At 33.4% G+C, this 14,444-nt stretch overlaps 2 protein-coding genes across 3 annotated transcripts; one reads left to right on the top strand and one right to left on the bottom strand.

Moving 5' to 3' along the window:
* The first annotated feature begins 2,113 nt into the window (after positions 1–2,113).
* Positions 2,114–4,963, top strand: ARP6 (actin-related protein 6). 2 transcript variants are annotated; one of them, XR_003603049.2, is made up of 9 exons: positions 2,114–2,893; positions 3,213–3,435; positions 3,520–3,583; positions 3,732–3,816; positions 3,914–3,964; positions 4,095–4,157; positions 4,232–4,391; positions 4,462–4,619; positions 4,688–4,963. XR_003603049.2 is itself a non-coding variant. In XM_028061967.2 (8 exons), exons 1-7 carry the CDS (start codon positions 2,202–2,204, stop codon positions 4,359–4,361), a joined length of 1,308 nt encoding a protein of 435 aa, XP_027917768.1. In that variant the 5' UTR covers positions 2,114–2,201; the 3' UTR covers positions 4,362–4,391; positions 4,462–4,963. The 2 variants fall into 2 exon arrangements, 1 of the variants encoding a protein (XP_027917768.1); XM_028061967.2 differs by having other exon boundaries at positions 4,462–4,963.
* Positions 4,964–8,835: 3,872 nt separating this feature from the next.
* LOC114176806 (putative serine/threonine-protein kinase PBL3) lies at positions 8,836–11,884 on the bottom strand. The gene is made up of 6 exons (XM_028061968.2): positions 11,614–11,884; positions 10,608–10,936; positions 10,325–10,460; positions 9,934–10,070; positions 9,721–9,844; positions 8,836–9,385 (listed from the first exon to the last, which is right to left on the bottom strand). The coding sequence occupies exons 1-6, from the start codon at positions 11,675–11,677 to the stop codon at positions 8,994–8,996; spliced, it is 1,182 nt and encodes a 393-aa protein (XP_027917769.1). The 5' UTR covers positions 11,678–11,884; the 3' UTR covers positions 8,836–8,993.
* Positions 11,885–14,444: the final 2,560 nt, after the last annotated feature.

Below are 14,444 nucleotides of genomic sequence, written 5' to 3'. Positions count from 1 at the left end.
AAAATTATGATAAAGAGTAAATGAATTAATTCTTTTTTTAAGAGAAAGACTTGTAATGAAGATGAAAAAAATATATCTACGTCAACTAAACTTAAAAAATTCCATAAGAATACAAGAATCGAAGAAAATGAAAAACAACTTTCTAAAATTTTTAAAGTTACATATATTAAATTTAAAAATTCTTTAGAATATAATCCATGAAAACATCCTCAAATTCAATATCCATCAAATTAAATTGATAAGGTACAAACAAAGGGCTTATCCAAAATAATAGTCATATTTTTTGAATTTGTTTTAAGCAGACAAAATAAAAAAAAGAAATGAAGATTTTTTTTAATTAAAAAAATAATTTATATATAAAAAATCTAATTTATCATCTTTGAATTTTTGTCCAAGTTATATAAGTGGATAACATGTGGAACATGTTCAAGCTACACCAAGTACTTGACATGATAAGTCCTATTACTTTGTCCAATAAAGAAAACAGAAAGTACGCAATAAAGAAATGAATTGTTTGATACACAAGTACTTTAAACATAGTTAATAAAAAAAAAAAATGGGACCACAACAAGAGTTCAACACTCAACAAATGGCTTAAACCCTAAAAAATAGAGTAGATTTAAATTACTTTTTTAGTATCACAACATTCACAAATTTTATAGATTTGAACCGTTGAAAATAAAATTTCTACGCACCTCTAATTGTTCTTGAATACTCCCTCTCAATCTCAAATTGCAGTTTCGTGATTCCACAATTTGCATACATCTGCCATAAGGATTCAATTATGTTTGAGAAACATTTGCACAGTGATATGCAAGTAATTGTGTGAAAAAAAGAAAAAAAAAATCATACATTTCAGCACATACATCATGGTAGTTGGATTATAGAAGTTCTCTCTCCGAAAGATTTAATTCTCCAGAAGCACCATACCATAGGTGGAATGGCCATATCATGCTCAAACATCACAATTGTATAATGATATAACAAAAATATACTTTAAACCTAGCCACAGTTGCAGAGGAAAGATACCATTAGAAACTAATATTAAGCATGTTGTAATATTTTTGTATTTAATATAAAAGATATAACCATAAATTTTAAGCAAAAAGCACCTTACTATGAATACTCTGAACCAAACTTACAAGTATATAATCCTTGCTAAACTAGATTCTTTCCATGTTACCGCTATACATATATATTCTTATTTTCACAATCTAACCAAAACATAATAAAAAATGAAGATGAAAAAAAATACACACGAATAATATAAAATTTAAGGAACGTAATATATTAAAACCGTAAAAAAAAATTTGGAAGAAAAATAAAAGAATAAGAAGAGACAAACAAAATAAAGTAACTAATTATTCATTTTCTGAAAACAAAATTATAATATATTAAATAAAAGTTTTAATTCATTAATTATTATTTTTAATATTAATAAAAATTAACTAATACTAACGATAATTTAATTAAATTTTATTTTTAAACATAAATTTATAATTAATTTAATCAAACTATATTAATAATATTTTTAAATTTTTTTTATAAACATAATTTTATAATTAATTTAATAAATATATTAATGAAAAAATTGAAAGTTTTTTTCTTAAATTTAATTTAATAAAAAAGTATAAATAGTTAAAAAACAATTTTTTGAGAATTTTTTATTTAGAAACCTCAAAAATAATGTTTTACTTTTACTTTATTCTTAAGTTCATTCTAGATATAAAAATAATCAAACATGTCATGAATCCTAAAGTGAAAGAAAAATGAGAAATAGATGAATCACGTAAAAAGATAAAAAAAATTAAAAATTGTTTTACTGATCACTCATTTTTAACACATTTTTTATCAAACAAAAGAATCACTCATTTTTAACACATTTTTTATCAAACAAAAGAATCACTCATTTTTAACACATTTTTTATCAAACAAAATAAAAATTTTACGGAAATAAATCTAATAAAATATGTTTAACGCATGGATAAATAAAACTTAAATGATGAAAAGTATTCTGAAAAGACAATAATCATCCAACTTTAAAAGGCTAAAAAAAAATAAAAGATGAAAAGTGTATTTAATTAATAAAAATGAAATTGAAGAAAAGCCCTCAAGTACAATTGAAAACGCAGGAGGGAAGTGTGAGGGCTGAATGAACCCATTTCAAAACCACCCTTCAAGAAATACTTCCGCCATTACTGATGTCCACATCCACAAACGTCGTCGTTCTAGACAACGGCGGTGGGTTAATCAAGGCGGGTCTGGGTGGCGAACGCGATCCCTCCGCCGTGGTCCCTAACTGTCTCTACCGCCCCCCGGCCTCCAAGAAATGGCTCCACCTGACCTCCGGCGACGAGGACCTGACGTCCGCGGCCGTGCGCCGCCCCATGGACCGAGGATACCTGATAAACCCGGAGCTACAGCGAGAAATCTGGTCGCACCTTTTCTCCTCCGTCCTCCGCATAACGCCCTCGCAGTCCTCGCTCCTCCTCACGGAACCCCTCTTCACGCTCCCCTCCATCCAACGCTCCGTCGACGAGATTGTCTTCGAGGAGTTCAACTTCCGGGCCCTGTACGTGGCCCATCCCCCCGCCCTAGTCCACCTCCATGAGGCCACCCGCCGGCCCAGTGGGCTTCTCTCCCGGGCCCAGTGCAGCCTCGTCGTGGACGCAGGGTTTTCCTTCATCCACGCTTCCCCTGTCTTCCACAACTTCCCTCTCAATTATGCCGTGAAGAGGATTGACTTGGGCGGCAAGGCCCTCACCAACTACCTCAAGGAACTCGTCTCCTTCCGCTCCGTCAACGTCATGGAAGAGACCTTCATCATCGACGACGTCAAGGAGAAGCTCTGCTTCGTCTCCCTCGACGTCGACCGCGATCTCTCCATCGCCAGGTTTTCACAATGCTCCCTGCTCACTTTTAACAACCAAATTCTTACCTTTTACCTTTTACTCATTTTAAACTGAGTTTGAGTTTGTAAGCACTATTAGGAGAAGAAAATAAGAAGGAAAGATGAAATAAGTTTCCAAGAGCTTACGCATGAGTTGAAAATCAGTTTTTTTAGAGAAGTTAACTCATGATAGTTTGTACAAATTCGAGATTATTCGATGTGAAACCAAACACACACTAACTCTTAGGTATACTTCTTTTTGTATGCTGTTATATCAGAACAATACTATGGCCTGAAAAATATTTCACCTGTGATTTTAAAGGAAGAGTGGGAAAGAGAATCTATTCAGGTGCACCTATGTGCTTCCGGATGGTGTCACACACACAAAGGGGTTTGTTAAGTACCCAGACCAGGCACGGCGGTATCTTGCACTGAGGGAGAGCAGCCTTCCTTCTTCGCTGCCAGTGGAGGCAGACGGGGTTATGAATTCCTCTGAAATTGCCGAGCAGCCAGAGGACAGAAAAAGAGTTGATTTGTCAAAAAATGTATTAGTCAGTGTTTCTTGCAGTGTGCCATTCTTTTGTGTGTCAATGTTTTTAACTTCATGTTTTCCTTCGTGTGATCCTTAGGAGTTTGACTTGACCAATGAACGGTTTCTTGTGCCAGAGATGATCTTCCGTCCTGCTGATTTGGGTCCGTGGATACAACTTGATTTTTGTTAATTTTTTTGTTGTCGAGTTTCTGTAGAGACTATAAATGAGGATGTTGGTCCAATTTGGATGTTTGTCTTTAACTTTTGGCTTTTCTTTTTCTGCGTTTTGCTGAGCGAAATGTTTTGCAGGAATGAACCAAGCTGGGCTTGCAGAATGCATTGTGCGGGCTGTTAATGCGTGCCACCCACATCTCCATCCTGTACTCTACGAAAGGTAAGCAGTTCAGAACATTTGATTTGATGGTCCTGTGTCATGTTTCTTAATTTGTCACACTCATTTTTCAATATTGTGTTTGCATTGTGTTTTGCAGCATCATATTAACTGGTGGAAGCACCTTATTTCCCCAGTTTGCTGAGAGATTGTAAGTTTTTTGTTGGGATCACTGCACTTTGTACCATTATGTCATAATGTTTTTGGTCGTTGGTGATGCATCTTTTTTGTCCTGTATATCATGGTGTAATTGTTTAATTAATTGATTCTACATGCTTCAGAGAGAAGGAGCTTCGACCTCTAGTTCCCGATGACTATAATGTGGAGATAACAACTCAAGAAGAGTAAAAATCTTCCCTAAATATTTTTTGCATCTAATTTGATATTTTCTATAAAAGGATTTATGGTTCTTCTACAGTCCCATTCTAGGTGTTTGGCGTGGAGGGTCACTGTTGGCATCGAGTCCAGATTTTGAAGCAATGTGTGTGACGAAGGCTGAGTATGAGGAACTTGGTTCTGCTAGATGTCGCAAGAGATTTTTTCATTAACTATACTATCAACATGGCTACCCCAATATTGTATGTATGCCTAATCTGTAATATGTAAGCGTATTTGTCTTTTATTTATCTCTTTTACTATTTCCTACAGTTTCCTTCCATGCTAATGGCACGTGGGAGAGAAGGCAGTGGACTGCCGGTGCAAAAAGGGTGCAAATGGAGAATATCATTTGAACCCACTGTACTTCATTGATTGGTTCAGCCATGGTTCTGCTCCCGTCTTTCCATCGATTCTTACTTGGGACCAAGGTGTGAATTTTGGATGATCATCCTCTGCGCAAAGATTTTATTTGAGAAACCATATATGTTGTCTACAGGTATCAGGTGAACATGATGCAGGCATGCTGCTGGTATTATCGGATTGAATTCCATATTGGATGACGACTTCAACTTTTCTCTGCAACAGTGCTATATGCTTACGAGGTGCGGTCTATTGTGATATCCGAAGGATTTAGATATTAGTATAATATCCATTTTCTGGATTCTGAAAGCTAGCCTTAAGCATTTCTTTTCCACCTAAAGTTTGTAATTCTGCGAATGTGTCTATTAAGCTGTGAATGGTAGCTTTTAATGTTATGTTGCATTTCTGGTCCCTTCATGAGGTGTGGATCAAGAAATTCGGGGACGGGTAAATACTGTGTTGGTAAAACTCTTCCAATGTTTGGGTGGCGGAAACCATATATGTTCTCCCATGCACATCATTAGTAGCTGCTAGTGCAAGGGTTAACTTTATATCTTAACACTGCCGCATTATGCATCTCTGAATACTCACCCCACATCAATGTTATCTTTATATACATACAAATTCAGACCCATCAAGTCCAAAGCTACAAACCTGGTTCCCATGCACACAGTTTAGTTACATTCCATTACACAACAGAAGCCATCACAGAAAGCCCAAAAGCAATAGAAAAAAAAAACATCTTAAACCATCTAAGGCCCCACCAGCCACTACACAGTGCCCATGTCTACTTCACTATGATTCCCTTCCCAGCATCAATAAATAACTAGTAATCTGTGATTAAGAACCCATAAATCAAGCAACTATTATCATTTATAGCAAATTTACTATATAATGATCCTAACCATGAAACTAAAACCACTGCCCCACATCACTTTCAATCTTGTAAGCAAAACCCAGTTTCAGAATGTGCCATGCCCAATCTCTTGCATCATCTGAAGGGTTTTTTTTTTTTTTTTTTTTTTTTTAAGGTTATAGACATGATATATGATCACTAAAATCAAGAGGTTATAAGACGTTAATTTTCTCATCTTTATAACCATTTGGGAAGACATTTTTCGGATTTTTTTGAAAGAGCTCAAAATCCATCAAACGACCAATGTTGTGATGGCTTTTATGCTTAAATTATTTATGAAATTAATGACAAAAAGACTATCTTGATTACTTTTGAATATCATGATTACTTTTAAATATGTAAGATTAAATTAATCTTTTTTTAAAAAGATTAAGGATCAAACTGAATGTGACTTTAAAAAAATATATTAAATTAATAATTTACTGGTTAATTTATTTAAAACACAATTCTAAAAAGTCATAAATTTACTAGTTAATTTTCAATAAAAACTTTAAAATATTAAGCTTATGCATCGATCCAAAACTTTAAATAATAAGTTTATGCATAATTACAATTTTAAAGTAATAAGTTTATGAATGTTGATCTTATTATTATTATTTGATGTGAAAATTTTCATTCACCTTAAATTCTTAATGAATTATTTATAAACTTCATTTATAAAGTTAAAGAACATTAACTATATCTTATTCAAGTTTGATGGAACACAATTTTCCCAAACATTTCAATAGGGTAGTTTGTGTGGATATCTTGAATCCCTTTCGTAAGGGACAGCTGACCTATTTCTGTGTTGTGATTTCATATTCTGTTTCAATTGTGATGGAATAGAATGAGCAACATGGTACAATATTTATATAAAACTCTCCATACTCATGTTATGTTTGAAGAATTTGGAGCATGAGAAAACCTTCAGAAGCCCATAAAAACATACAAGTTTACCAGCTTGAATCTGGTCAGAATTGGGGGAAAGAACATCAAGAATGACATTGAAAATGCCTAGTCTTGAGCTTTTCTTACCCATCTCCTTCAAACTTTTCCGAACGAATCATAACCCTTTTGTTTCATGCTGGAATCAAATTCATCAGTAAAAGCATCTTGACTCTTCTTGAGCATCGACACTTCAACTTTCAGCAGAAGTTAATAGTTTCTTCAACTTGTGTTGAGATGACACTCACTTTACACAATTTTTAATTTACACAATCTATATTCTATTGTAGTGCCTAACTCTTTAGTCATCTTAACAATTAAAATTAAGCAATTGTAGAGATAAACACTAAAAATATAAATATTGGAGACTATTCAAAAATAATTTAAAAAAGAATAACTTCAAAAGTTATGCACATTATAAAAGTTAAAAGCATCTTTAATTTTGTGAATGTGTGAGAGTATATTACATGGTATATATTTTCACCCTTGTGACCACAGTATTTGCATGCCACTTGCGTTTGTATCAAACAGACATCGAGAAAAAAAGGAAAACTGTGATACTTCTCTGAATAGATTCTGTGTTGATCAATGTTTTGTTTCATGTAGACTGTAGGTAAGTCCAGGTTCAGTTTCAGACAGAGTTCAGATTGGCTTGGTTCAACAACACGATAACATCACTATAAATATAACAGGTTCACATATGTTACAAACCAAGAAGCCATAGAAGCATTGAAGAAGCACTTGAAAAGGCTTATTCTGTCATGTGTCCCCTAGAATTCCCCTTAACGCTTCATTGAGGACTCTGCTTAGGTTCACTTTGACTAGTCCTCACTGAAGTGTTTGGGGGAGCTCCCGGTGGCTCTTGATGCTTCAAAACAACCGTGTAAAACTTCAACAATTTTCTCATTTGAAAACACATAATTACTGATGTTTTTACTCCCTTTTTTCTTGCACTTTTTTTTTTATCCTTGTTATTCTATTAATTTTGCTTTCTCTTTTTTTCTTTTGTTACATGACATCATTTAATCTCAGTTTACTTCTGTTTCAGTTATTACACCTTTGTATCCTTGTACATCTTTCGTTCCTTTCATCAAAATGTGATCTTTTAAAAGATTTGCTTGCCTTAACACTCTCATCTCATCTCATAGCAGAATGTACTGTCTTTGTTATTATTTCAGTTTCTTGATGTCAACTGACTTTGTTTCAACATTTTTGTATTGACTTCACTTTATCTTCTTTTTGTACAGTCTGGTTTTGTCTAAACTATCTGTTTGAATGCAAGTGTGAAAATTTGTTAGAGATGTACAAATTCAATATTATATAACCAATGAAAACTACAAATCTGATATGTTCAAATTTTTAATCGAATGAGATGTTAGTTATGTGGTTATGAAGATCTCTAATATTTTTCTCTTTATGTTAACATGTCTAAGATGAAGTTGTCTCTAATGCAGAAATGGTAGAATGATGTCTTACTTGATGTACTTAATGTGAATCTGATTATGTTACTGGCAATCAGAAATTAATTTGTTTCTTTAAATATGTTGATATCTAAGTTCAGATTTTAAGATATTTTGTAATTATGAATATATTTTTATGTGATTTTCTAATAATAAGCTAGATTATCATAAATTGATTTGTTCTTCTTAATTATTTCTATTAATACTTATAGTCGAAATAATAATAGTGAAAAGCATCAAATCATTTTTTATGACATGGTACCATAGCTTTAACTTTTATTCACCCTTAAACAATTTTTAAGAATGTCTGCGCTTCTTCTTCATCCTCTGTGCCTTTCCCAGCCACCTTTAAAATCTCCAATCGCAGTGCCCAATCTCGATCCTACAGCCTAACCCAAACCACGCTCTCTCCGCTATCATTCGAATGCTATTCTTCCTATTTTTTCACTGTTATCCATTGTCTTTGTTTGATATTGGGTAAGTATAAATTAGAATATGGAAAGAGACATAGTTTAGCTAAAATAATATTCAGCTGCCTCTGTTGTGGTACCAAGGCAAGAAGAAACCAACAATGGCCCAACTGGTACATAGCTTTCAGTAGAAACCAGAGCAAAAGTTGGGAGTGCACAATCAGTGAATTCGTTGTAGCATCTGATGATTTTAATATTGATCGTTTAGCCCCTTAACTTCGACAATAATGATAGATAAGAAAATAAGGATGAAAACAAGTAATTGCATTCATCTAACCTTACATTGTGTGTTTATTTCTTTAATCTTTTATGTGTAACATGTTCTTACAAGCTTCACACACTGTTACTAATAATTGATTGCCTAGATACTCAGTCCAGGCAAAAACAACTGATGCGGACATTTTTTGATGTAACTCTTGGCTAGCAGCAATGTGTCAATGACAGTTTTACAAACAAATATCTCAATAACCATAATCAAACAATAACTGAACTTCTATTGCATGGGGAAATCATGTGCTAATAATTAATTGAAATTTCATTGAAGTTCATGGCACAATATATCCTCTCAAAAACAACCTCACAAAAATAAGGAATGTATATACAGATGTTCAAAATTTGGTGCACACAAGCAGATAATGGCTGAGATGGCAATGAATGAAGTAGGAGTATGGTTCAAAGGGCACCCATTTGCACTTTGCACTTTCTTGCAGGAATATGTACTCTCTTCGGTTCCGATTGGTTGTTTCTCCCTACAGTTTTTGAGGCTGCAATCTGCTCAAGAGTTTCTAAAACCTCTGTCATTGGAGGTCTTGCCTTGGCTTCGCGATTTAGGCATTGTAGCGCAAGAGTGGCAGCCATGAAAGCTCCTTTTTGTGGGTATTGGCCTCCCAACTTTGTGTCCATAATCCGAAATAGTTTTCTTTTGTCACCCAAATATGGTTTTGTCCACTCTACTAGATTCTGCTCCACACCAGCTTTTGTTCTGTCAACGGCACGTCTACCAGACAATAACTCAAGCAACACAACACCAAAGCTGTATACATCACTTTTAGCCGTCAGCCGACCTGTTAAAATATTGGAGCTTTAGTTTGATGATTTGCAGAAAATGAGACATGTGAAAGGAGTTAGTTTCCAGTTCTATCCTAAGGAGCAGTGCACTACAGAAAACAGTGGATCTAAAAATTTGCCTGTAACATGCTATATCAGATATTTTTAGTTTACTATGCAGAAGAAACCGAACTGTTGATCAGTTCAAATTTCAAAATGCAGATTCTTATACAATTGACATGAATAACAGCATGTTCAAATGGACACGAATTATTATATAGGTCATTAAAAAATTACTATAAGCAATGCAAGGTACTGACAGTTTACACAAAGCTAAGGAATAAGGAATTACCTGTTGCAACATATTCAGGTGCTGCATATCCTTGAGTTCCCATAACTTGAGTAGATACATGAGTTCTATCACCCGTAGGGCCAGCCTTTGCTAAGCCAAAATCAGAGAGTTTAGGATTGAAATCCTGTAATTCAATAATGATAAGAAATTATTTTTCATGATATAACAGTAAGGAAGATATTTTTGCATCACTTGTATCCTCATTAATCTTACAGCGTCAAGTAGGATATTAGATGCTTTAAAATCACGGTATATGACTTGAGACTGGGCATTATGAAGAAAAGAGAGTCCTCTGGCAGCACCAATTGCCACTTTCATTCTCACTGACCAAGATAGAGGCTGTGGTCCTCCTGTCAAATATAATGAGCCCCATCAATCACAATGCAAAACTACTCCAATGGATTAATCGATCATTTCTAAGTCATTGCTTATCAAATCATACTGAAATAGTAATGGCAGAGAAGATCATTCTTAAATTAAGGAACCAGCTATCATTGTTGATATCTTTATCCTTCTGTGAGTTTCTTTGATTGACTAACCATTAAGATAATAGCTTAATCAACCAAACTTACAAGAAAACAGTGTAATGGTTGTGATAACTTACTTCTAAATAGATGATTCTCTAAGCTCCCTTTGGACATAAACTCATAGACCAAGAGACGGTTCTCTCCCTCCACGCAGTAACCAATCAATTTAACAAGATTCTGATGGTGAAGTTGCCCAAGGTAGTCCACTTCAGTCTGGAAAATGATTAAAACTTCACTAATTAGACCATTAATAATATTCAAAATAAGATAAACTTTCTTAGGGGAAGATGAAGGCGAGTGTTTTAATTATAAAGTATGTTTAAGCAAGCTAGGGCTTGGAAATGGAAATAAAACACCTACCAACCACTCCTTATGACCTTGTAACCCTTCAGGCTTGAGTTTCTTAACAGCAACTACCATTCCTGATCCAGGTTTTGAAGCTGTAAATGTGTGTTCATCAATCCAGCCCTTGTAAACATAACCAAATCCTCCTTCCCCAAGAAGACTGTCGGGGCGAAAGTTTCTGGTGGCATTCTTTAGCTCATTAAAGGCAAAGGCCTTAAGATTTGGGGAAGACAAGATTTCACCCTCGGACCTTGGTGTGGGAAGACTTGAGACATCACTTGCTTCACAGTATGACTGAATAGATAAGTTGGAAGGAACAGATGAAGGACTAGTCTTTGAAATTCCTGATGCAAGCAGAAGTGGAAACAGTTAGTCCATGAATGCTTCCTTTTCACAAACAAAAACAGGCACTTTTGCTAATAACCTTAAAATTCAACCAATTGCACTCATGTAAGATAATGTTCACACCATCGCATTACAAGGAAATGTTTTTTTTTTTCTTTGTTGCTCAGCAACTAGAAGGAAATGTTTAATAACAATAAGCATCCATTCTCCAATCCTAGTTCAAGTGATCCCACCATGGATTGAATCCCAGCAAATACCAACCCAAACAAACCCAGCTTGCAGCACCCAAAAACAGAAAGTAGACAAAAAAAGCTTGAAAACCCGCGAAGAATTCACAATCTACAACACCATCAAACCCACAGCTTTGCAAGCCATAGCGTAAAAAATCAACTTTGACAAATGACAAAGGAAAATCACATACACCCCTTCAAAACAGAGAATAAAAACAAGGTTTTAAAAAGTGGTTGGAAATGTCGATTTCAGCATGATTCTTAAGATTTTTTCCCTCATCACTACCACAATTGCAGCTGCATCTGCAGTACTTTTCACAATTCCTATAATGTTAAGGATGCCAATGAAATTGCAACTGCAACCACAACTAAAAATCTTGCAAAACATTGCACGGCGAAGGAAGAATTGCTGACAGAAAAGCAAAAAGGCAAAAGAGAAAAAGTACCAGAAGGGGTTCTGGAACTGTTAGCTGCTTCTACTTTAGCCGAAGAACCTAGGCAGTTACCCATTATCCCCTGGCACAAACTCAACTCGCACACTAAACTTGTGATTGCTTAAAAGATACAAAAAGAAAGTTACTTTTTTCCCTTTACCTACGTGGGTTTGTATCAAATTTTGAAGGAAAAAATGGTTGAAGAAAAAGAAATGAATTTGTGTTTGACAAGAAAAAGCGAGGGAACGGAAAGAGAGGAGAAAGTGCATAGGAATGACATAAGACATTGCGATTGATTGAAGCCAAGTCGTGTTAAAGAAGACACGGGAAGCGCGTGGGGTCACACTGCCCTCTCATTACGGACTCTTCACACTCTGCATTTACTATGTTACCCCTCGTTTTCCACTCTTTCTTTCTTTAATGCGAATGGGATTTTCTCGTTGGCCATGGCAAGTGAGAATTTCCACGGTTTAATATGTTACTTTCTTTAGTTTATCATTTTTTTTCGAGTGAATCGAATCCATGTTTTTTAGCAAATAATTTTGAGATTTGACTTGCACCAATGAAGATTTCAAAGATGTGTTTTTTTATTGCATATTCTCTGGATTTTGAAGAAACTTTTTTATTAAATTCCGGTTGATTTAAAACTTCAATATTTGTTTTTTGAAAACTTCACTTAAGTATCACTCAACTTAATTTTTTAATTAAATGGGAACACACATTAAATTTAGTGAAGTGATACTATCAATACCTTTTAAGTTCTTACGGGATAAGGATAAAGATGTACTGTGTCAAATTTTCAAAATTCTTTTAGTATTTGGTTTTTAGGAAAAATATCTTTCAACTACAACAAATCTCGTCCAAAATGTGAGGAGAGATGCCTAAAAAGATACTTTTGATACTAAATGATGCTAGAAAATTTCATGTAATAATATTTTTGGATCAAAATATATTTTTAGTCGGTTCATTCAAAGTAGGTGAATTTATTCAAAAACCATTGTTGGTCTTTAGTTCTCGGTTATCAGTTTAGTGACAAAGGTATTGGTTTGAGGATCGACATGTATGGGATAGGCAGCTTACAACTGAGTGGTACATTATGGATGTTGTAGAACGGTACCCAGTAAGCAATCATATGGTTTTTGTGGGGGTAAGGACAAGCACAAACAACCCATCAGCTTTGTAGTCTTGAGGCGTTTCATACGAATGAGTAAGAAATAGTCGGAATATAGTAAGTCTCCATGTGGTGGGGTATGGTCAGGTATGGGTAATACTTTAACTAATGGTGGTCATATGAAGGACTATGGCCGAATACTGGTAGTACATTTTCTAAATGAAGATCATATGTTTTTGTTCAGAATAAAATTGATTAATCTCATTATGAATTTTTATTATATTTCATTTTAAAAAGTATTTCCTATTCTCTATTATAGTTCTTTATTTTCCTTATGTGTGTGTTTTATGTTTCTATAGACATGTTTAATTCCAAATATGCTTACCAAATTGTTTAAAACATTTTAGTAGGTTTCACAAACCAACAAAGACATTTAATCATTTTTTTGTGTGTTATATTAGTCAGATGATTAGTTTCTTATTTACTGTTTTATGTTAACATTATTTATAAACACAATTTTTTTTTTTTGTTTCTTATTCTTGTTCATGATTCTCATTCTTTTCTCGTTCTCACTTGAACACTTTACCCTTATTTTCTTATTTTATGGCATGTAATGTTCAAAGCTGAATTGCTTTAAAAAATAATTGAAATTGGCTTTCTTTTTAGTTTTTGGATTTACTTTTTCTTAAAGCAAAATGGTTTGGTTTGAATTTAAAATTTAAAATTAAGAATTCAACCAAACAAAATAAATTAGTTTTCTGTATTTAAATATATAATTGAGAACTACAACATACATCAATTTTTGTTTTATAATTTGATTATATTTTACTTACACTATATTTATATTTATTAAAGCAAGATCACAAATTTTTGTTATAACTTCTAAAAGGTAATATGATTTGTTTGTAAATATAACAAAAAGTTAAAATTATTTAATATAACAACAATCAAGCCTTTTTTTTTATAAAATAGTAATAGTTTTGATTTTAAAATAGTAATAAAAATACATTTACAAGACATCATTATACGTAATTATCATGCATTGGAAGTATTTTTCTGTCATAGTTTTATTTTCAGAAAGTACCTCAAAAGATTAAAGAAAAAGAAATATTTAAACCATTTTATACTTCAATTTTTAAACAATATGGAATTATTAGACACGGTAGAAATAATAAAAATTATAATACACTAACATTAATATATTTTTAATATTAATAAAAGACATATTTAAAAAATTCAATTAAAATTCTGGAGTGAGATAGATAAAATATGAGGAGAAAATGGTCCAGAAGAAATTGAGTGGCTTGCAAGCTAAGGTGAGAAGTGAGGATAGAATTGTTTTGTGCATAATGTGAAAGAAAAGAATAAAAGATAGAAAAGGTTAAAAGAAATGAGTGCAATGGAATGGAAGGTGGGAACTTAGTCAACTAATGAAGGAGAAGTTGACCACGCATCACAACTAATTCCATTGTCTCCACTCCTATCTAATCTAACACCTTCTCCTATATAACATCCAAATTAGGGTACCAAATTTCCCAACAATAAATAATTCAAACGTAACTTACAAGACTCTTCAAAAATCTAGTCATTTCATTACGCCTAATAATTCAAAAGCCTTCACTCTTTTTTAATACTAAAACTTATCCCATTTTTAATCATTATAAATTCAAAAGTTAAACATAGATCGTATAAAATTTATGTTTCAAAATAAAAACATATTAAAATAAGGCGT

The sequence above is a fragment of the Vigna unguiculata genome, chromosome 3, assembly GCF_037176805.1.
Source record: "Vigna unguiculata cultivar grain cowpea cultivar isolate G323 ecotype 2 chromosome 3, ASM3717680v1, whole genome shotgun sequence".
In the NCBI taxonomy this organism is placed as follows: Eukaryota; Viridiplantae; Streptophyta; class Magnoliopsida; order Fabales; family Fabaceae; genus Vigna; species Vigna unguiculata.
The sequence above is the reverse complement of the archived record's forward strand: the minus strand, read 5'-3'. Positions and strand labels throughout refer to the sequence as shown.

Coding starts and splice junctions, on each gene's coding strand:
- ARP6 (XM_028061967.2), top strand. CDS start 2,202: ATGTCCACATCCACAAACGTCGTCGTTCTAGACAACGGCGGTGGGTTA. Junction 2,894..3,212: donor CGCGATCTCTCCATCGCCAG/GTTTTCACAATG, acceptor GTGATTTTAAAG/GAAGAGTGGGAAAGAGAATC. Junction 3,965..4,094: donor CCCCAGTTTGCTGAGAGATT/GTAAGTTTTTTG, acceptor TACATGCTTCAG/AGAGAAGGAGCTTCGACCTC.
- LOC114176806 (XM_028061968.2), bottom strand. CDS start 11,677: ATGGGTAACTGCCTAGGTTCTTCGGCTAAAGTAGAAGCAGCTAACAGT. Junction 10,071..10,324: donor AGAGAATCATCTATTTAGAA/GTAAGTTATCAC, acceptor TATATTTGACAG/GAGGACCACAGCCTCTATCT. Junction 9,845..9,933: donor CTAATATCCTACTTGACGCT/GTAAGATTAATG, acceptor ATTGAATTACAG/GATTTCAATCCTAAACTCTC.